Source organism: Lissotriton vulgaris, chromosome 5 (assembly GCF_964263255.1).
Source record: "Lissotriton vulgaris chromosome 5, aLisVul1.2, whole genome shotgun sequence".
Lineage (NCBI taxonomy): Eukaryota > Metazoa > Chordata > Amphibia > Caudata > Salamandridae > Lissotriton > Lissotriton vulgaris.
The window spans coordinates 1,192,846,214-1,192,869,433 of record NC_141693.1 but is presented as its reverse complement, the minus strand read 5'-3'; the positions used below and the strand labels follow the sequence as shown (position 1 = coordinate 1,192,869,433).

General features: G+C 43.0%; 1 protein-coding gene across 1 annotated transcript in view; it reads right to left on the bottom strand.

Moving 5' to 3' along the window:
• Positions 1-23,220, bottom strand: part of DMBT1 (deleted in malignant brain tumors 1) — an 845,773-nt gene that overhangs the window by 575,102 nt on the left and 247,451 nt on the right. The window contains exon 4 of the mRNA XM_086919609.1: positions 27-347. Coding sequence (XP_086775735.1) covers positions 27-347 — 321 coding nt within the window. The remainder of the gene's footprint in view (positions 1-26; positions 348-23,220) is intronic.

Genomic DNA, 23,220 nt, shown 5'->3' with positions numbered 1-23,220 from the left:
TTCATGGTAAATACATTATAAAATACCTGAACAGATGACCCCAGCATCATTTTTATGGAGACAGTTATGTATGTTCCATCCTTTGTTGGGACAGTCCCACAGGTGAGATTCTTGTCCTCTGCAGAGCACATCATCCAGAAGAATTCTTCCAGTTCCCTGACCAAAAGCGGCCCCTCCTGGGGAATCCATGACAGTTCCACAGCCCAGCTGTCTGCACACAACTTGTGAATTCGCTGTACTCCACAAATCATCACACACTGTTCCCCAGGCTCCTTGGTAATAAATCTCAATGCGTCCATTGCATCTCTTCCATCCATTTACCAGGCGTAAATACAGACTTTGAGTATCTTGAGGATCAAGTGAGAAAGAACATATATGTATTTATGTGTTTGTTTAATAAGAGTGTCATGTGAACAGTGGTATCATTACAAAATGTAAATACCAAATGATATAAAGACGAAAATACAGATATATAAACGTGTTCACTTGCACAGGACAAGATATGTACAACAGTTACAGCACAAGATAAGGCAGATATACACATTGTTCAGGTTTTTACATGACTTCAAGTTCTTGGAAACCCATAGAAGATCAGTTAGCTGGTGATTTAATGTCTCCAATGGAGACTTTTGACTATGAGACAGGCCAGTTTTAATATACTACTGGCTTCAATGGGCAGCCACTAGGGCATGAAGAGAACCGATGAGAAGTGATTGGAGCATCAGTCAAGTTGCAGCATATGCTGAGTAAATCACAAAATCTCCTTATCATCCACACAAAAATTAATAAATATGTCGTGTAATCTGTTGTTCATGTAATGTGTTCTAATGTCTTTGGGGCATGTTTGAACCATATAAATGAGATGGAAGAGGTGTGACCTAATGGCCAGAGTTGCAAACTTTGGAAATGGGTTACCAGATTCTAATTCTGGCCACAATTCAACATTTTGTGATTTTGGGGAAATCACTTAGGGCCAGATGTAGTTAATCCAGATTTACAGATTCTTAAATACCGAATTTTGCTGATTCGGTATTTTAGAATTGGTAAATGGGATGTGGGTATTGATTCGGTACATTTTACTGGATAGGTAAGATTCGGTAAATACAGAAACAGTATTTACCGATTCGGTAATTCCCATTCATCCCTATGGGCCTCCAGGCCTTTTGGAATGAATGGGAATTACCGAATCGGTACATACCGATTCAGTAAAATGGGGAACACATTCAAGGGAGGCAGGGTGTCACTTTGACACCCTGTTGCACCCCTGATTAGTGCATGGGTGCACATGTGGCACACATACATGCCCTAAGAGCATGTATGTCTGCCTCATAGCACTGCTATAATTTGCCAAAAAATTGCTTTTTTTAGGGTTTTCGATATTTACCACCAACTTGTAGTTGGTGGTAAATAACGAATCCTGAAATGGGAAAAGCATTCATTTGAGTGCTCCCTACATTAAGGATTCAGTAATTTACCGAATCAGTATTTTAAGGAACTGGTAATTTACTGATTCCTTAAAATACAGATTCGGTAAATTACTGAATCTGTAAATTGGCCACCTACATCTGAAAAGCCTAATACCGGTCGGTAACGGCCGAATTTCGCTGAGTACACTGCATCCCAAAATGCGATGCAGTGCGCGCAATGAAATTCATTTTATTTATTTGAATGTTTACTTACCTGTAAGACTCCGTAATCCATACATTACTACCCTCCACCCTGCCCCTCCCCCTCCCCACGTCACCGCCCTGCATTTTCTCCCACTGTCGGCCCCGGCTGCCCTATAGATTCACAGGCTTTTAATGAAAGGACTCAAAGCACTGTGTGTGAGTAACCTCAGATCAACACATTAGTTAGAAAAGTCTATTATTGACATGATTGCAGTGATATTGTATTAAATATTCCAGCTACATAAGCAAGAAGAACATTTAATTCCCGTCAATACAAGTTCAGGACTAAATTTCAACTGCTGTGCAAGCAGAAGTTTGCATAGGGGTCAGAATTATGAATTGTGTGATAATAATATTCACTGTGTGTGGTAGATACCCCACCTATCCTTCCCAACTTATCCTGAGGACCATAGTGTATATAATATATCTTGCCACTTTTTTTACATACTAAACTTACTTCTTATCTGTTCATAAAGAATCCGCTTTGATTTGCTGAGTCCTAGAGCACGAAGTCCCTAAACATACCTTATCTTCACAGAAGAATTGACAGAACTACAAGCATAGAAGTGGTTCTTTTCTGTGTTTAATTGCCCACTCGGTGATGAATGGACTGTTAATGAATGAGTGAAAACCACATAGACTGACTAAATATTGATGAAGCATACACGTTTAGAGAAGATTTCCTCTTTCAATTCCCTTTATTCAATAAACTTTGTGATACTTACATTAATAAATGTTCAAAATAAATAATGACAAATACGGGAGCTCGCTTACAGCATCGCAAAAGCATGCAGAAGTGTTCTGAAAACTTGTAAAATGTGAAAAGAAACATTAAAAAGAGAAAAGGATTATTGTCTTTTGTTATGTAATCATGTGATTAAAAATCTAAACATAGATAGAAAATGTGCTGCTGATTGCCTTATGTGACAAATGAAAAGAATGCTTATATACTCTAAATCACTTGAAATTATTAAAATGCTTGGTTTAAAGATGTTTGGCAGTAATAAGATTTGCTATTTTATTTTAGTAACATGCAAAAATAAACATGAATAACAAGAATGATGAATAGTAATCTTTTTGAAGAAATGAAAATGGGCAAGATTTTCTTTATAGTAGTAGTAGCATGATATGTAGTTTATGGGGAAAACATTAATGAGTACATTTACTAAGAACACTGAATTATTCATATTAATGTTTGCTTTATATTAATGCTAATGTGGAAATGATTTAACCATTTTCTCCTGTAGGTCTCAAATGCTTCTTTTCTTTGCCTAGAAAGACAGAATCTTGATGAAGTAGTCTTTTCAGACTTTATAAGAACTTTACCAAGAGTTTCTTTCCCATGCCTATGAACAATAGGTCCCTTTCTGATTTGGCAAGACATTTGACTGAAAAGAAAAAAAAAAAAATATATATATATATATATATATATATATATATATATATATATATATATATACCTAGTTAGGATTTTTTTCAATGCAAAATCTCAAAATTCTATTTCGAATAACTTTGGCGCCGGTCAACGAATCTGCCTGAAAATTTCGTCAAATTTGCCTTGTGGAGCTCCGGTCCTTCCTTGAAAGTTTAGGGGGGATTTGTCAAGCGGTGGCGGAGATAAAAGGGGGGTCCCAAAACGTGTTTTCCCCATGTTAATTTTCATAGGGCGGTCAAACTCACTTTTAGCCCGAACGGCTGAATGGATTTCCACCAAACTTGGCAAAATTGTAGGGACTGGTAGCCCGATGTGCCTTTGCTATGTCTCAAGATATGTGCTCCAGTGGATTTTGAGTAATTTAGGTAAAAAAAATATATATATATCTATGGCCCCGCCCCGGTACGCGCACCGGGGAGCGCAGCGGGCGCGACACGCGAGGTGTGCACGGAAAGCTGATTGGCTCTCGGGTGTCTGTAAACATTCAAAACAGTCCAGACCGGCCGCCATCTTGTGTCTCGGTAGGATAGAGACACAAGAGGTGAAAAAAAAAAAGGGGGAAATGACCATAAGGGGGCAGGGTAGACACCCCTGACCCCCTAGGTTTGATGTGGGGGCTATAAAAGGGCCCCGCGGTGCAAAATATATATATATTTTCTTTTGATGCTTCTTTGATTCTTTGACTCGCACCAGGGAGCGGACCGGGGAGAGGCCCATGGGGAAAGAAGAATGACAGAGTTATTAAAAAATTTAGCTTTTTTATAAATTGGAGGTAGTTCTAAAAAGAACTGGTTTTTTTCTTCTTTTTGTTGTTTTATATTTTTTTTGTGTTTTTGGAACATTTTGTACTTTTTTTGGCTTTTATGAACTATTTTATATTTTTTTGGGTATTTTTATGGGGATAAACGAAAAAACAGGGAATTGAAAATAGCTCAACTGGAACAGAAAAAAAAAATAAGAAAAAATTAGGGTTTTTTGGGGCATTTGTGGTTGTCCCCAGTAAGGACGATGAGCTTTATGCTCAGTTCACCATAGGAGATGGTCTTACCACAATGTATACATGTTATATGGAAATCTGCAAACCGTGGCTGAATGCAAGGGATCGTCTTCCTTGCCTCTGGTCCCGTTGGAGTGGGTTGATTTCTTTGGGAGGTGGAGCTTGAAGATTGGGGAAGGTTACTGGCCAGTTCCCTCATCTCTGCAGCAGAATAGTTGATTGGATGCCTGCGCTGCATGTGGCGAATCATGGTGTTGTTTCCGAAAGAGTATTTCTTATTAGGGTTTCCCCTGGAAAGTTCCAAGCCACAGATTAGGCAAGTCACCTTGGCCGCATTTACTTTTTTCTTTCCCTCTGGGATCGAAAAAACTCCCATACAATGTGTGGTTTTGGCTGGTATGGGCTATTGTGTTCTTGCAGCCATCTTCTCCTCCCCTTCTCCTCCTCCCCCTCCTCTTGTTGACCACCAATGTAATCTTGTGGTGGTCCTCTTGGTGGTTGTGGTGGTGGTGGTGCAGATGCTCCAGCTGCTTCTGCTATTGAAGCCATTTGAAAGTACAAAATATATCAAAATATATCTGAAAGATTGCCAAACAGGTCTTCCAAAGTCTAAGGACAAATTCAGAATAAGGAAAAAAGGTGGGGTCTTTCATCATTTGGAAAAAAAAAAGCCTGAGCCAATGAGAAGTGTTATTTTCAGGTCACAAGACCAGGGATTTCATCATTATGAAACCAAAACTGTTCTGCACCAATAAAAAGTGTTATTTTCAGGTCCCCGGGCGCGTCGCGTGAGCGCGTCACATGTTTACGTTGCGCGATCGTATTCGCTCGAGTGCTTCCGGGTGCGCTTTCGCCGTGTGTATCACGTGGACGCGGCTACGCGATACGTCACGATGATGTTTTCGTTCGCAGCAATAGCGCTAATGGGACGCTCTCCGGAGCGCGCCCTGGGGCGCTTAAAAAGACTACGCTTTCCGGGGCGCTCACCGGGGCGCGCCCCGGGAGCGCTCCAGGGTAAAAAAAATAAAAAAATATATACAGTCAAAAAATTGTTTTATACAAATAAAATGTAGGATTCATTCTTTTTCAAAAATATTACATTTTATAGCTATAGACATTTGCTATTAACAAAATTTTGAAATTCAAAGAAATAAATATAGATTTGGGGCCTTATATATAGTTAGGAATTAGCATTTAAAAAACCTATGAAATTCACTGAAAAAACCATAGGTTTCACAACCGTTATAGTTAGGAATTAGCATTTAAAAAACCTATGAAATTCACTGAAAAAACCATAGGTTTCACACCAGTTATAGTTAGGAATTAGCATTTAAAAAAACCCATTAAATTCACTGAAAAAAACGTAGGTTTCACACCAGATATAGTTAGCTGGAAATTTTACTGACATATAACCATTGAAATTCCACGTAATAGTTAGTTGGACTCACTATAACTTGCGCGTGTAATGCACTGCTGATGACGTCATATATTACATCACTCATGACATCACTGATGACATCACTCATGACATCACTGATGACATCTCAAATGACATCACTGATGACAACATCCTTGTGACAAAGTGGCAGACCTCCTATCTTCATAAAATAACCTTTGACACACACATTCAAAAAAAAAACCTAACATTTTCTTAAAAAAAGGAGAAACCAATACCAATTACAACAACTTATTAGGTAATTCCAACATCTACATACACATCCACTCATTCACCAACAGTTCTATATAGTCACTCATGTATGTACTTACTCATCATATGTACTCATACACCTATACATCCTGTTACACACTAATACTCATCCATATAGTTACTCACACACAAATTCACACATGCAAATAAACTATCAAAAAACCATTTACTTGATTATACTGCTATATACACACCACTACACATACTTCTACAGAAACGGAAACATATTTACTCTCTTAAACAATCAATTATAAAAACACATACTCACTAACCCACCCATACACACAATCATCCACCCATACAGTCTTGCACACATGCTGTCTTCAAAATACATACAAATAGTGAGTCACTCATTCATGCATCTGTGCTCTAAGTAATATCCCCCACCGAACCATACAGACACTGATACTGATACTCAAAAAACAACTAATAACCCATATACACACTCATGTAGCTACTCACCAACCCATGCAGCCACTTATACACAAAGTGAGTCACAGAAACAGTTATTTAAATATTTAAACATTACTCGCTAATATATGTATTCACTAAGATACATTTAATAAGTCAGTTAACCAATCAATTTTACACAAAAAAACATCCATTTACACATTTATTTACCCATTTATTCTTCCATCAACCTTTAGATATACATATATACAAAATATTTATTTTTCAGAAAGATACACATTCACTAGATGATGTCATCAGTGATGTCATTTGAGATGTCATCAGTGATGTCATGAGTGATGTCACTGACCATGTCATGAGTGATGTAATATATGACGTCATCAGAAGTGCATTACACTCGCAAGTGATAGTGAGTCCAACTAACTATAACGTGGAATTTCAATGGTTTTATGTCAGTAAAATTTCCAGCTAACTATATCTGGTGTGAAACCTATGGTTTTTTCTGTGAATTTAATAGGGTTTTTTAAATGCTAATTCCTAACTATAACTGGTGTGAAACCTATGGTTTTTTTCTGTGAATTTCATAGGTTTTTTAAATGCTAATTCCTAACTATAACGGATGTGAAACCTATGGTTTTTTCAGTGAATATATATATAAAGAAGAAAGGTTGCCTAAAAGGAGAGGTCGCACGTGCAAGGGAAACAGCACACAGTCCCTGGCAGTCACACTGCAGCACTCCCTGTTCACTTCTCTTGCAGTCTGTCAAAAGCGTTTCGAGCCCAGATGGCTCTTGATCACTGGCCTGCGCGGAAATACAGTGAAAACAGCATTGTTTGCTAGGTAGCCATTTATTGCATCATAAGGGGCATAACCTCAGGGAATGCTGGTTGTGGTAGTCTGCATGATGACGAACCGGAATACCATCCCTTGTATGGGTAATGCTGTCCTCGCTTACAATAACATCCAAATGGAAAATGTAAAAAAATGTCAATGGTCGGAAATGTCAGGTAAAAGTGCTGTGCTGCCACCAATATCCATTTAAGGGTCAGGCCCCCTCCACTCCATTCTGTGCCCCCGGTTGCGAGCACTGGATCTGCACATCATACAGTGGGACTACTCCGCGGCCGGACAAGCTGCTAAATATTAAGAAGAAAGGTTGCCCAAAAGGAGAGGTCGCACGTGGAAGGGAAACAGCACACGGCCCCTGGCAGTCACACTGCAGCGCTCCCTGTTCACTTCTCTTGCAGTCTGCCAAGCGCGTTTCGAGCCCAGATGGCTCTTGTCACTGGCCTGCTCGGAAATACAGCAAAAACTGCATTGTTTTGCTAGGTAGCCATTTATTGCATCATAAGTCCCGCCCTACAGGGCATAACTCAGGGAATGCTGGATGTGGTAGTCCGCATGACAACGGACCGGAATACCATTACTTGTATGGGTAATGCTGTCCTCGCTTACAATAACATCCAAATGGAAAAATGTTAAAAAATGTCAATGGTTGGAATTGTCAGGTAAAAGTGCTGTGCTGCCACCAATATCCATCTAAGGGTCCGGCCCCCTCCACTCCATTCTGTGCCCCCGGTTGCGAGCACTGGATCCGCACATCATGCAGCGGGACTACTCCTCGGCCGGACAAGCCGCTAAATATGAAGAAGAAAGGTTGCCCAAAAGGAGAGGTCGCACGTGGAAGGGAAACAGCACACGGCCCCTGGCAGTCACACCGCAGCGCTCCCTGTTCACTTCTCTTGCAGTTTGCCAAACGCGTTTCGAGCCCAGATGGCTCTTGATCACTGGCATGCACGCAAATACAGCGAAAACAGTATTGTTTTGCTAGGTAGCCATTTATTTCATCATAAGTCCCGCCCTAAGAGGCGCAACCTCAGGGAATGCTGAGGTTGGACAAACCTGGGGTCTTTACAAGCATATAGACTGCGTCTACCACAATGCAATGCCTAGTTACGCCCATTGGGGCGGGACCTCAATCAAAATAAAATCGTTTCCAGTTATTGCCACTGCCTCCGTGTCTCAGTTTGCACCAGTGGTCAAGGGCTCACCGCCCGAAACGCGTTTGTGGAATCGAGGGGAATGAGCAAATGCAGCAACTTTGTCACCGCCGGGGATGTGAGTGCGGTAACTCTTCACTGAGCGAGGGCAACCTTTCTTTTCTGATGTTACGCGGCCAGCCCGGTCACGGAGATGTCCCGCCGCTAACCGCAGCGGATCCTGGTGTTTCAACACAGCACCATGTGGAAGTGAGGAGGCCTCATCTTTGGGGGGTGTTGGTGCCAAAGGAACTGTTTTAAGCCCATTTTCATTTTGCAACGGGGCGGCGACGCCCACTTGGGTGTATTTTGGACAAACCTGGGGTCTTTACAAGCATATAGACTGTGTCTACCACAATGCAATGCCTGATTACGCCCATTGGGGCGGGACCTCAATCAAAATAAAATGGTTTTCAGTTATTGCCACTGCCTCGGTGTCTCAGTTTGCACCAGTGATCAAGGGCTCACCGCCCGAAACGCGTTTGGTGAATCGAGGGGAATGTGTTATTGCTGCAACTTTGTCACCGCCGGGGATGTGAGTTCGGTAACTCTTCACTGAGTGACATCTCCTTTGAGGGCATCCTTTCTTTTCTGATGTTACGCTGACAGCCCGGTCACGGAGATGTCCCGCCGCTAACCACAGCGGATCCTGGTGTTTCAACACAGCACCGTGTGGAAGTGAGGAGGCCTCATCTTCGGGGGATATTGGTGCCAAAGGAACTGTTTTAAGGCCATTTTCATACTTACAACGGGGCAGCGACACCCTCTTGTGCCTCGGTAGAACCAAGGCACATGAAAACAGTAAAATATAGGTGCAAAACAAAAAAAGGGGGCAGGGTTGAAACACCCTGACCCCCTACCCCCAGAGACCCCCAGGGCCCAAAAAACAATAAAAAAATAAATACACGCTGGGTGTGCGGATCCAGCCGCAAAAATAAAAAAAAGTAGCGTGGGCTCCTGCGCTTTGTTTAAATAAAGCCCCCGGGTGGGCCAGGTCCCGGGGAAAAAAAAGAAAAAAGTGTGGGGTGGCCCCAATCCCCCCACACTGCCCTGGGGACCACCACCCCTGGGGCTTCACACAAAGATTTGCTGGGACAGATGCCCCCCCGCAGCCCCACGGACCGCCACCCCTGGTGCTTTGATTTTGTTATGTAGGGGGCATCCAAGCCCCCCCGAGCCCCGGGGACTACCACCCCTGGGGATTTTGTTAATACATTTGCGGGGGCACATGGGCCCCCCCGCTGCCCTGGGAACCACCACCTCCCAGGGTTCTTATTTTTTAAATTATTCCTGTGTGGGGGGCTTCAACTGCCCGCACACCCCGGGGACCGCGACCTCCCAGGGCACTAACAGTAAGTACCGGACTCCCTAGCCCCAGGGACCACCACCTCCCTCGGGCTTTTCAAATGTTGTGATGAGGGCCCCCTCCTGGAGCCTTTGATGGCCCTGGGGACTGCCACCCCCCAGGGCAGGCTCCTGCAGTGTCATGGGGTGCCCACCCCTGGGACACTGCTGTTTGCTAATGTAGGGTGGGAGCACATCCCCGCCCTTTTGTAGCAAACTCTGCTTTGGATTTTAAAAGAGAGAGCAGGGAAACCTGCTCTCTCTTCCAAAATTCAAAGCAGAATTGCTTTTCCAAACGGGGAGCTGCATGTTAGCATCTCCCCATGTGGAAAAGCAATGCCGGCTCTCGCAGGACGCAAGGGAGCCGACGTGACTGTGGGGGCATTGGTGCTCTCCCCACAGTCCCCATCTAAGTGTATAGACCTCGGGGGATGAGGTCCCCGGGGCAAAAAGAAATTAATGGTAGTAGGCAGTTTTTTAATAAAAGAAATTGGAGTTGCGACCCCAGCCCGATGCTTAGCGTGGCCCCCTGGTTGAATGCGCTGGATGTGGGACACCCAGCGCGGCCCCCTGGTGTGAACGCGCTGGGTTTGTGACTCCTAGCCACGCTGGTTGCATGACTCCCAGCAAAAAAAAGTAAGATTTTTTTATTATAAATCAAGGTTATATGTTTGGATCTTGGGTGGCTCTAAAAAGAGCCCTTGTGTTTATTGGGAGATTTTGATATCTACTTGTAATGCCTATGCAGAGTCTAAAGTTGTTGAGAAAGACTCTGTTTCCCTCATCTGTGAAATGTACACCATCTCTCCTGTAGATGCCATCCATATTAAAACTTTGGCTGAGCGTAGTTTGTATATATAATATTTATTTTTATATATCCACTCATACTTCAATGCAAATTGCTATATATATAATGCATGTTTAAATAACAAAGCAAACCACATTCACTGGATGATGTCATCAGTGATGTCATCATTGATGTCATTTGAGATGTCATCAGTGATATCACTGACCATGTCATGAATGATGTAATATGTGACATCATCAGCAGTGGATTGCCGGTGCGCGAAATATAGTTAGTACAACTAACTATATAGGAGCAATTTCAATGGTTTTGTATGAGTGAAATATCCAGCTAACTATAACACCCCTAAAACTTATAGTTTTTTGAGTGAATTTCAAAGGTTTTTTAAAAGCTAATTCCTAACTATATAAGGCCTGAAACCTATGGTTTTTTCAGTGAATTTGCAAGGTTTTTTAAATGACAATTTTTAAATGTATTAATTTGTTTTTTATACTTATTTACTAAATTTTTGTAGGCAGGTGTTCAGAGGGCACGACCCCTTTTTACAACACTCTACAGCGCAACCCCTGGCGCGTTTGCAGAGGAGGAACTAATTCCCCTTGCATACTGGGGGTCCCTGGGGGGCAACTAGGCCACCAGGAGCCTCCAGTATAAGCCAGGGGGCTGCATTGCAGAGCCGTGTAATGAGGCCACACCCTTTTTTACACCTCTCTGCAACGCAGCCCCCGGGCGTGTTTGCAGAGGGGGAACTAATTCCCCTTGAATACTGGTGGTCCCTGGGGGCCAACTAGCCCACCTTGAACCTGCAGTATGCACCAGGGGGCTGCATTGCAAAGAGGTGTAATGAGGCCACACCCTTTTTAACACCTCTCTGCAGCGCAACCCCTGGTGTGTTTTCAGAGTAGGAACTAATTCCCCTTGCATACTGGGGGTCCCTGGGGGCCAACTAGCCCATCAGGAGCCTCCAGTATGCGCCAAGGGGCTGCATTGCTTTGCCCCGGGGGTGGCGATCCCTGGGGAAGTATGGGGGGATTGTGGACCCCCACAGTTCTTTATCACTATGCCCCCGCGATTTGGTCCCCCCGGGGGGGTAATTTTTTGAAAAACAGACTAGGTAAAAAAAAAAAAAAGTGGTCCTTTTTTGTCCTTGTGTGACCACCTTGGCAGGCCTAGGGTGTCAGGGTGTATCTACCCTGCCCCCTTTATGTGTTCTTCACATGTGTTTTTTTGCTTTCTTTTGCCTTTGTCTATCGAGCACAAGATGGATGTCAACACTTCCTGGTTAGAAGTGTTGACAGACAATGAGCATGCAGCTTTCTCGGGAAGGCATGCTGATTGGCTGCCACTGTCTGTCAACACTCCAAACCAGAAAGTGTTGGCAGCCATCTTGTGCCTCGGTAGAACCAAGGCACAAGAAAGCAGTGAAACAAAGGTGCAAAACACGCAAAGGGGGCAGGGTAGAAGCACCCTGACCCCATAGGCCTGTTCAGGGGGTCCCACAAGGACCCCTTAGGCCCCCCAATTCTTTTTTTATTTAAATCACGGGGTAAGCTTACTGTAAGCTTACTGTACTCTGTACAGTTGGTAAGCTTACTGAACCTGGGGGGTCCTTGTGGGACCCCCTGAGCAGGCCTAGGGGGTCAGGGTGCTTCTACCCTGCCCCTTTTTTGAGTTCTACACGTTTGTTTTTCTGCTTTCCTGTGCCTGTCTACCGAGGCACAAGATGGCTGCCAACACTTTCTGGTTTGGAGTGTTGACAGACAGTTGACAGCCAATTAGTATTCAGCTCGTGCTCGGAAAGGTAAGCTTACAGTAAGCTTACAGTAAGCTGCTATAGATATATGTGTTTTTTTCTTTTGATTTTCTCAGGAACTACTAGAGGGATTTTCACCAAATATACAAAAGGCACTTCTGCATACCAGTCCCTACCATTTTGCAAAGTTTGGTGTAATTCCGTTCAGCCGTTCGGGCTGTAGCAGTGTCTAATTGTCCTATGGAAATTAACATGGGAAAAACACATTTTGGAACCCCCTTTTTTCTCGTCCCCGCTTGACGAATCCCCCCAAAACTTTCAGGGAAGGAGCAGAACTGAGCTGGCCAAAACTTTAGAAAATTGCACACAAATTCCTCATTTGACACCAAAGTTATTCCAAATAGAATGCTATGGATTTCCTAAGGAGAAACTGCACTCCCATACTGGTAGCGTGCTAAGCTCCATCACCACGTGAATCCTGTCCGGCATATTGCTAAACTCGTAAATGATGCGCATTTCGTATCCGATGACTTCCTGCCACCGAATCCCATGTATCATTATATATGCATGAAGTCATCCCAACTGCTACTTTGGTATCCGACGGGTACACAGTACCAAGCCACGTGTTACATCCTGTATGTAAAGGGTCACGCCCGCTGCGCGTTGCGTATGCGACAAGTACACGCTGCCAGGCCTTGTGTTATGTCACAGACATACAGTGTCACGCCGGATACGCCATTCCCTCGTTTTTTTTGTCTCAAAAATATTTCTAAATAACTTTAAACAGTAAATGAGAGCAAGCGATATTCTAAAATATTTCAAACATTTATATATTTCTAACTGTAATAAACTTATATCATGATAAATATATTTTGTCAAAATCGCATCAGGTGCGGACTCCTTGCGGGCTCAGTGCGCAATTGTCATGTGACCTTAAAAAAAGCATTTGATTGCTGCATAAGATTTCCCATTGTAACAGTTGGACAACCCCACCCATTTTAATCATTCTCTCTACAGCGTTTGATGAGAGACACCTCTTCAGCTTAGAGAGATTTTTTGAATTTTTTTTTGCTGTCTACACATATCTTATACTGCACACAACATGCAACGATCATCTTGATCAATATTCATGGTCTGTACATTAGCCTTCCACGTGTGATTGCCATGCATTTCAAACGTTCCATCCAAAAAAAAATATGTGTTACATGATCCCCCTGGTGTGTGTGTGTGCACATTATTGTGCTCCCTTTCGGCCTGGGTATTCGTGGCTCTAAGAAGTATCAGGAGCCATGAGCAGAGCGCACATCGTAAATCACATGTGACAAACAGTAAACAGCAATGTGTAGATTTCTTTTGCTGTACGCTCTGTTGACAGGCTTTACCAATAATGCCGTAATCCCTAAAATACTACCCCCAGCACAACCCCTTTACTACACAAACACAACTGTACTGCCCTAAACCCTAAAACACTACCCCCAGCATGACCCCCACACTACACAAACACCACTGCACTACCCTAAACCCTAAACCACTACCCCCAGCACAACCCCCTTCACTACCTAAACAGAACTGCACTACCCTGAACCCAAAAACACTTCCCCCAGCACAGCCCCTACACTACCCAAACACCACTGCACTACCCTAAACCCTAAAACACTACCCCCAGCATGACCCCCACACTACACAAACACCACTGCACTACCCTAAACCACTACCCCCAGCACAAACCCCTTCACTACCTAAACAGAACTGCACTACCCTGAACCCAAAAACACTTCCCCCAGCACAGCCCCTACACTACCCAAACACCACTGCACTACCCTTAACCCTAAAACACTACCGCCAGCATGACCCCCTACACTACACAAACACCACTGGACTACCCTAAACCCTAAAACACTACCCCCAGCATGGCTCCCTACACTACCCAAACACCACTGCACCTCACTAAACCCTAAATCTACCCCAGCATGACCTCCCACACTACCCAAACACCACTGCACTACCCTACACCCTAAAACACGACCCCTACACTACACAAACATGACTGCACTACCCTAAACCCTAAAAAACGACCCCCAGTATGACCCCCTACACTACCCATACACCACTGCCCTGCCCTAAACCTCCCCACACTGTACAAACACCACTGCACTACTCTAAACCCTAAAACACTACCCCTCACAACACAAACACCACTGCACTACCGTAAGCCCTAAATCTACCCCAGCACGACCCCTTACACTACCCAAAAACTACTGCCATACCCTAAACTCTAAAACACTACCCCCAGCATGAACCCCTACACTACCTAAACACCACTGCACTACCCTAAACTACAAAACACTACCCTCAGCACTACGCCCACCACTACACAAACACTATTGCACTACCCTAAACCCTAAAGCACTACCCCAGCACTACCCCAACATTACCCAGGCACCACTGCACTACCTTAAACCCTATAACACTACCCCCAGCACAACCCCCTACACTACACAAACACCACTGCACTACCCTAAACCCTAAAACACTACCCCCAGCATGACTCTCTACTCTACCCAAACCCCACTGCACTACCCTAAACCCTAAATCGACCCCAGCACGAACCACTACACTACACGAACACCACTTCAGTACCCTAAATCCTAAAGCACTACCACCAGCATTACCCCTACACTACTCAAACACCACTGCACTACCCTAAACCCTAAAACATTATCCCCAGCACAATGACCTACACTACTGCTGTACCCCAAACCCTAAAACACTACCCTTAGCATGACCCCTACACTACCCAAACACCATTGCACTACCCTAAACCCTAGAAAAGAAATACTCACCCCATGCCCAATCACCCTTACCTCTCACTCCTCGGGGTTCCTCTCTCCTCGTGGTTCCTGCTTCACGTCATTGTGAGGAAACAGAATAGCCTCTGTTTCCTTACAAGGACGTGGAATGTCTACATGTTTTTTAGAACGCGTGGCCATTTACCATACATACCTTTACAACAAAATTAAGCATGGGCGAATTTTGCGAATCTCGCGTTCGTGAATTTTGCGGATTTGCGAACTCGCAATCCGCAAAATCCGCGAATTCTCGCGAATTTGCGGATTTTTTTTTTGTGTTCGCGCGGGTTTCTGCCAGTTTGCGAGGGTTTTGTACAATTTCGCAAACGCGAACTTACCTGTCGGGTCGCAAGTTTTGCGAACTTGTTGTTTCTACGTGTCCAGCCTGTTTGGGACACTCTTCTTCATCACTGCCACCCTCTGTCACCACTGCCACTCTCTGACTACTCATGCCACCCTCTGGCCCACCCATGCCACCCTCTGTTTCATCACAGCACCCTCTGGTTGTCCAGTGTACATTATTGTGGCAAAGCAAAGCACACCTTCCCTGCCTCAAGTGACCTGAATTAATTTGGGGCTGATTAATGTGTCACAGAATATTTTTTTAGCTGGCACCTGCTTCCTTAGTGCTTCCTGATTAGTGATCTTTTGCACTTGCTAAGTGCTTTCATTGTTGCAAAATTAGTTACAACACCTGCCCTGCCCCAACTGACAATAATGAATTAGGGGCTGATTAATGTGTCACTGGATTTGAACTTCCAGCCTGGCTCCTGCTTGTCTCCCTTAGCTGTAATTCAGGACCTTTGTGGCATATGTGTAACTATTCTGAGGGTCAGAGCAGGGTCACATAATAGTTGCAAGTAGGCAACTGAACTCTGGAGGGGCCCCTCAGGAAGCACTACAGGAAATGGCTACTAATGATGAGCTTGAACTTTTGAACCTGGTAAGTAGTTTCAGTTTTGCTAAGATCGTATTTCTGCAATTCGCTTATTCGCGGGGCGCAAAGTTGAACTGGGAAGCCGCGAACTCACGCGAACAGTGCGAGCAAGCCATAAAATCCGCTGCTCGCGGATTTGCGGATTTTGCGGGAAATTCGCGAATCTCGCGGATTGCGAATTTACCGAAAATCTGCAAAATCCGCGAGCGGAACGGATTTTCCGCCCATACTTAAACAAAATTCATTGCAAAGGCATGCGTGGTAAATGACCATGCATTCTAAAAAAATGCATAGTAATGACTTTGCAATGTACAACACATGCGTGGTAATGGATACGTTGTAATGGTATCGCGAAGTAAAAATTTCGTTGTAACGGCTGTTTACCGATCAAAACTGGCCCCTGTTCTTCAGTGAGATGTTTATTTGATTAATTAGGAGGAAGGAATGTGTTTTTTTTTTACCAAAAAGTACATTCCCAGCTTTTGTATTGTTAAAGTGTCCGCGTGGCCTGGTTTCACTTCCGGTGAGAGAGTGGAAGATTCTGTTTGAATCTAAAGGAGTTCTGTTTTTACACGGGGCTGGGGAGACACTTCATCAGAAAATATTGCTAATGGAAAGCGTCCTTCCTGAAGTGTGGAGCAGTGCCATGAGCTGTTAAAGAGTGTGCGTCCCACTGCAGTATCACTGTACCGCGTTGCCCATGTGCCGCCTCCAGGGTACGGGAGGCAGAAGTGGCATCGCAGGACCTCTTGAAGAGAGTTGTAGCACTAATTCTACATTTTGGTACTAGGGCATTTTAACTTTGTTGTACCTGCCAGATACAAAGAGAAGATATTGTGCTATTCAGTGCCCTGGTTACTTTTTTGTGGGTTGTGGTGCTTGTCACTTCATTGCCCCGCCGGTGCACACGACTGGGCAGCCCACCTCGTGTGCCATCTGCAAGGCCTCAGCCCTCGGATCACTGGTTTCAGTTTCTGGAGTGGTAACATAAACTGTTGCTCCCAAAAGACTAGTCTGAACACTTAGATGAATATCCCCTGCACCAGCATTCCACGGAAATTCTTTCCTAGCTCTCCTACGTCGACGAGGACGTCATAATAGCACGGCTCCACTCGTGACACCGTATGACGTCATCGGAGCCATAAGAGGACCTCGTCGGCGTGCTGACGTCAGTTCCACCCATTTTTTCTGTGCCACCGAGGCAAACACGCGGACCGAGACATTTTCACATGTATACATAGTATAATAAATATATATATTCACTGAAAAAAACACAGATTTCAGGGTAGTTATAGTTAGAAATTGGCATTTAAAAAACCTTAGAAATTAACTGACAAAACCATAGGTTTTAGTCATGTTATAGTTGGAAATTAGCATTTAAGAAACCTTAGAAATTCACTGAAAAAAGCATAGGTTTCACAGGTGTTATAGTTAGTTGGACATTTCACTCGTACAAAACCATAGAAATTCCCCCGTTATAGTTAGTTTAGGTAATTATAACTCATGCGCCCACAATGCACTGCTGATGACGTCACATATACGTCACTCATGACATGGTCAGTGAGATCACTCATGAAACCACTGATAACATCTCAAATGTGATGTCATCAGCAGTGCAACGACCATTGACTTCAGGCCACAGTTCACTCACTGGGATGTCTAGAAGGTATCGCTGTTTCCAGAGTGCTCTCCTACACGTGGTCAACCCAGGAGCTTTTATATATATGAAGGCCTGATGATGTCCTGGTGGGGACAAAACGCGTAGGCTGTAGTGGCAGAAAATTGTATAGACTTTGCAACTATAACTATTATTATTTATGAAAAAGAATTCAACTTGGATAACATGGATATCATCTACTTATGAAAACATTAAAGACTTTAATTTAGTAATGGAGAAAGCCTGCTTGGAATTTTCATTGGCTTTGGATTAATGGCAGAAATTGTTTCTTAAACATTTATATGGACATGTGATACTCCGTGGTTATTATATTGTTTCTGAATTATAGTGGCTTTGACGATGGGCTGCTACAAGTAGAGTGTCAACTGAAATTTTATACATATCATGGAGTTATGTTTTCATCAAATATCTCACGGTGCACCAAGATGAGTACCCTCATCGTGCGAGTTTTTGAATAATATATATATATAAATATATATATATATATATATATATATATATATATATATATATATATATATATATATATATATACATAGTGCTCCAATTCCTCCTCATTCACAAAGAAGATAATACAGCACTCGAAGGGTACATATCAGTCACGTTTGATTTATTTTGCGGAAGGGGCTCACACAGACGCGTGTCGGCGTGCTGCCTTTGTCAGTGTGTGTTACACTGTTAACATCACCGGCATACTGGTAAAGTTTTCCAATGCTCATGAACATTGACAAAGGACTGCCATCACATCGTTCAAAGTGCGCGCCATCTTGGAATGACATAAGATATATCATATATCTCAACCTTTGAATGGGTTTAGATGTTATACAGCCCACAAATTGGCAAAAGCACCTTGAAAAGGGTGATGTACATATTATTCAAATTGTTCATAACATAAACAATATATACATATATATATATAAGAAAGTAAACGCAGGACAAGGCGTGGCGGGTGGAGCAAATGCCAGCGACGCATCTTCAAGGATGACCAGGAGCAAGAAGTTTTGGAACAGACGATAATCACTCAGAACTTAATGGTTGTTAACCTCACATCAAAAATATTATCTGAGGACGAGGGACAGGTTCTACGATTGGGATTGAACTTTTGCCCAAACAAGAACTCTGAGTATAACCTTTCAAACCGAAATCACGATTTTGCCCTATGATGCCGGCTGACGCGATCAATACTTTCTCGGATGTGATGGTCAAAGACCTTTGGAGCCATTGCAATGAAACAAGAAAGAAGAAATTTGGAAATGGAAACCTAAAAGAACAACAAAGAAAAGCAATAATGGATTTGAAAAAGGATGACAAAATTGTTTGCAAACCGTCTGATAAAGGTCGAAATGTTGTTCTGATGACAAGGGATTTCTATGTCAAGGAAGCCCTATCTCAATTGGAGGATCAAAAGAACTACATAAAGGTGACAAGAAAGATGTTTGATGAGAGTGTCCTTGCCTATCGTTCCCTACTCAACACGTGGTATCACAAGGGGATGCTCAGTAAAGAGGAATTTGCTTTGCTGGAATGCAAGCAACCGAAGGTACCGACTTTTTACCATCTGCCTAAGCTGCATAAGCATGCAACATGTCCACCAGGACGTCCGATTGTTTCGTCTGTGGGGAGTTTGACGGAGCATATGCCGAGGTTCGTGGACTATTTTCTTTACGATTTTGTGAGAATGCTAAAATCATATATAAAGGACACAACTGACTTTCTCCTCAAAATTGACAATCTGAACTGGACTAATGATTTGGTAATGATGACACTAGACATTTTGAGCCTCTATACTAGTATAGATCATCTCCAAGGCGCAGAAGCTGTAAAATGGTACTTGGAGACACGGCCCATAAACCTGACGGCACACAATGAAATGGTACTGGAGTTTATATCATTTTGCCTAAATAACAATATATTCTTGTTCCAGGACCAATTTTATAAACAGATCTGTGGCACCGCGATGGCACCTGTTTCGCCCCCAGCTAGGCGAATCTTTTCGTAGGCTGGTGGGAGGAGCAGGTGGCCTGGGCGGTAGAGAATGCCACATGGACAGAGAGAGTGATATCCTGGAACAGATACATTGATGACCTGTTTATCATCTTTCGAGGTACAATAAGGTGTGCCAGAGAGTATGTCGAGGTACTAAACAGGAATAATCTAAATCTCAGATTTACTGGAGAAATTAGCACAGAGACCGTTAACTTTTTGGACCTCAAAGTGTTCATAGCTGAAGGGAATATCTGTACCGCATTGCACAGGAAACCAACAGCGGGTAACTCTGTGCTTCATGCGAATAGTTGCCATCCGGGGAAAATCATATCCAGCATCCCCTATGGCGAATTACTGAGAATTAAAAGAAACTGTACACAACAAAGTGATTATGAGAAGGCTGCCAGTGACAGTATGATGAGGTTCCGAGTGAGAGGTTACAGTAAGGAGGTATTACAGGAGGCAAAATTGAAAGCGGATAAGAAATTGAGATCTGACCTAATTTAAAAGAATAGTACAGTGGCACCTAAAAAGCAGAAGATCAACCAGAATAGCATGAGAATGATCATGAATTATTCCAGTGATGCCCATGACATCAGGAAGAAGTGTTTGAAGAATTGGCACATACTTAAATCCGATCCGGTCATTGGCAAGGATTTACCCAAATCTCCATTAATAACTGTTAGGAAAGCAAGATCACTAGGCTCGAGTGTTGTGCAAAGCCACTGTAGGAAAGAGGAGAAACCTCCTCCATTTGGGAAACTGGCAGGGTTTTACCCATGCCTCAAATGCAAGGCGTGCAAGAATAGCAAAATTGTGACCAATTACCAAGTACCTGGGATGAAGGAGCCCAAAAAGATCACTAGTTTAATGAATTGCAAAACAAGCCACACGGTAATTGTCTTGTATGTCCGTGTGGCTTGCGTTACATTGGGAGTACAACTCATCCAACCAAGAACAGGATCTTAGAACACCTGAGGGCCATACAAAATAAGGATCCCAAGTACCCAGTGGCGAGACACTTTGAAGTGTTTCACCAAAGCAAACAAGAACTCCTTAGCTTTTACTGCATGGATCAGGTGCCTGCAGATATAAGGGGAGGGAATAGGTTGCTCCAGCTACGCAGGCTGGAATCTCTTCATATCATTGAGAACCAAACCAAGAAACCAGGTGGCCTGAACGCTGGGGAGGAGCTAGCAGTCCATTTATGATTTTCTTCTGCATTGATTTTTTTTTAAAACTGTAAGATGTTCATAATAATGCGCTCATACATTTCTGTGGATATGCCCATTCAGGGCTAAATTGATTTGAAAAGTATTATATAATTTGTGCGTTATGTCTTGAGTTTGCCAATCCAGGGCACAATTATGACAGTGATTGTAACTGAACTTACACCACTTAGAAATGGTGGCTGGTAGTGCACAAAAAATGTCCTTTCTTTATTTTGTTGATTGGATGTATTTATACTCTGCCTGATGGTGGTGCCGGCCTCAAATTGAGAAAGGCGGTGGCAGAAACGTGTCTTGCGAGAGTGTCTATTGTCCAATAAATATATTGGAATTGTCCCCGTGAGTGCTGTTTGCTTCTGTGCAACCGAGCATTTGTCTGATTGTGACCTGCGTGGTGCCGTCACCTGCCGCTCTAGCACCCGGCCGAGAGTGAAGGAGAGCAGACGGATTAGTGAGCTTCAATATATATATATATATATATTTTTTTTTTTTTATTTCGATCACTTAAGGCCACAAAAGACAGACACAACAACTGTTCCAATTATAGTTTGTATATAAACAAGATTGTTTGACATTGCTAATCAAGGGTTGCAGAACCATATGTAAGTTAGAGGCTTCACTAAAAGTATAAAAACATTGTGCCATTAAAACCACACATATTATTCCTAAAATGCTAAAAAAATGTATCACATTCCTAAAAAATATCGTAAAAATGTACAATTAATAGGACAAAAGAATATACATCCTCAAATAGCCATGAAGTGATCAATATTAAAACCGGCAATAATACATCAATATATGCAACACTGATATGAATATAGAAATATAAAATGCTACACCTATTGCTGGGGTTATACCAAACAGACGTTTGTATTGGACGTTGCTCATTGGGCTACCAGTGTCAAGATATCCTATCCGCTTACACATCTGCTTGGTTGGTGTGCTAGTCACTAAGTTGGGTGAGCTTAGGGCTCTTAGTCATTTTCTCACAAATTAGCCACATCCAGCTTAGGAATTTAGCAACAGCTATTATACTCCGTGCGTTTGTGTTCGTCAACAACATTGTCATTGCAGTGGAGCTAAACCTAGTGCCCATATTTCTACATAGAGGTTTTAACCATGTACTCCGCTGTGACTTATAGGCAAGACAGACAAATAAAATATGCGAGTAGGTCTCCTCGAGCTCCACACACAACTTGTACTTTCTGTAATTTAAATTGTGCCATTTGCATGTGAACAAATTCACTGGTAGAGAGCCCACCCGGAATTGAAAATAGAGACGTCTATCCCTTGGTTTGGATATAACATCCAAGAAATGTTCATACTGGGGACAGGGCTTGAACTTTAAATATTTGCCAGACAATGTCATACTCTCTGTGGCTTCAATACTATTCTTCGCAGGCATAGACCAATAAAGCTCTTTCATTTCTTCTTTTGTTGGGCCTCTGGGTCATCCCATACATGCAGTACTCCCATGCTGACCAGTGTGTTTTTAACCTTTTGCAACCATTTGATTTTACATGTGGTGTCAGATTCCCAAACATCGTTAAGAGAGGTGGCATAGTGCGATAGCTGGGGGGCGGTCCATAATCTACGCCAAAACGATATCAGGCGGAACCAAGCTATCGCATCCAATCTATTGCAACCTAAATCATAGAATAATGGCTAGAGTGGAGTGCTCTGGGGTAGGCCGGTAACATTTCTCACAACTTTGTTTTGGGCTAAAACTAGGGGCGGCAAGTTACCAAAGCCCCAGAGTTCGGCACCATATAGTATGAATGCTATGCCTTTGGAGTTTTAGATCTTAAGAACTAGATATATGGGCTTGGTTAATGAAGATTTGTACTCTTTCAACAATGCACCAGCTAAATGATGGTGTTTTAAGGCCATGGATTATATCTGGGGCTTTCAGTTTAGTTTATTTCCAAACGTCATTCCTAAGTAATTAAAAACATCCATTTGATCAAGGTATTCGTTATTTGGCGACACCCTCCCCTTAATAACATGATGTATGTGGAGGACCATACATTTGGTTTTATCTGCATTTATCACCAGGCCACGGGCTCCACAGATACCTTCAAACCTCGTTAACGCCCACTGCAAACCACTCTGTGTTTTTGAGATGACAAGAGTGTCATCTGCATCTAAGTATAGGTGTTTTATGCCTGCAAGAGATGGTTCATCTGTCGGGAATGTAAACAAATAGTTGACAACCCCATTAATAAATAATGAAAATAATTTTGGGGCCAAGACACATTCTTGGCGGACCCCTTTGGCTAAAGGGAATTGATTGGTACTGTTACCCTGGGTACTCCATCAAACCTGAGCAAAATCCCCCATAAGAAGAGTCACCACAACAAATTACTGAGGCATCCTTG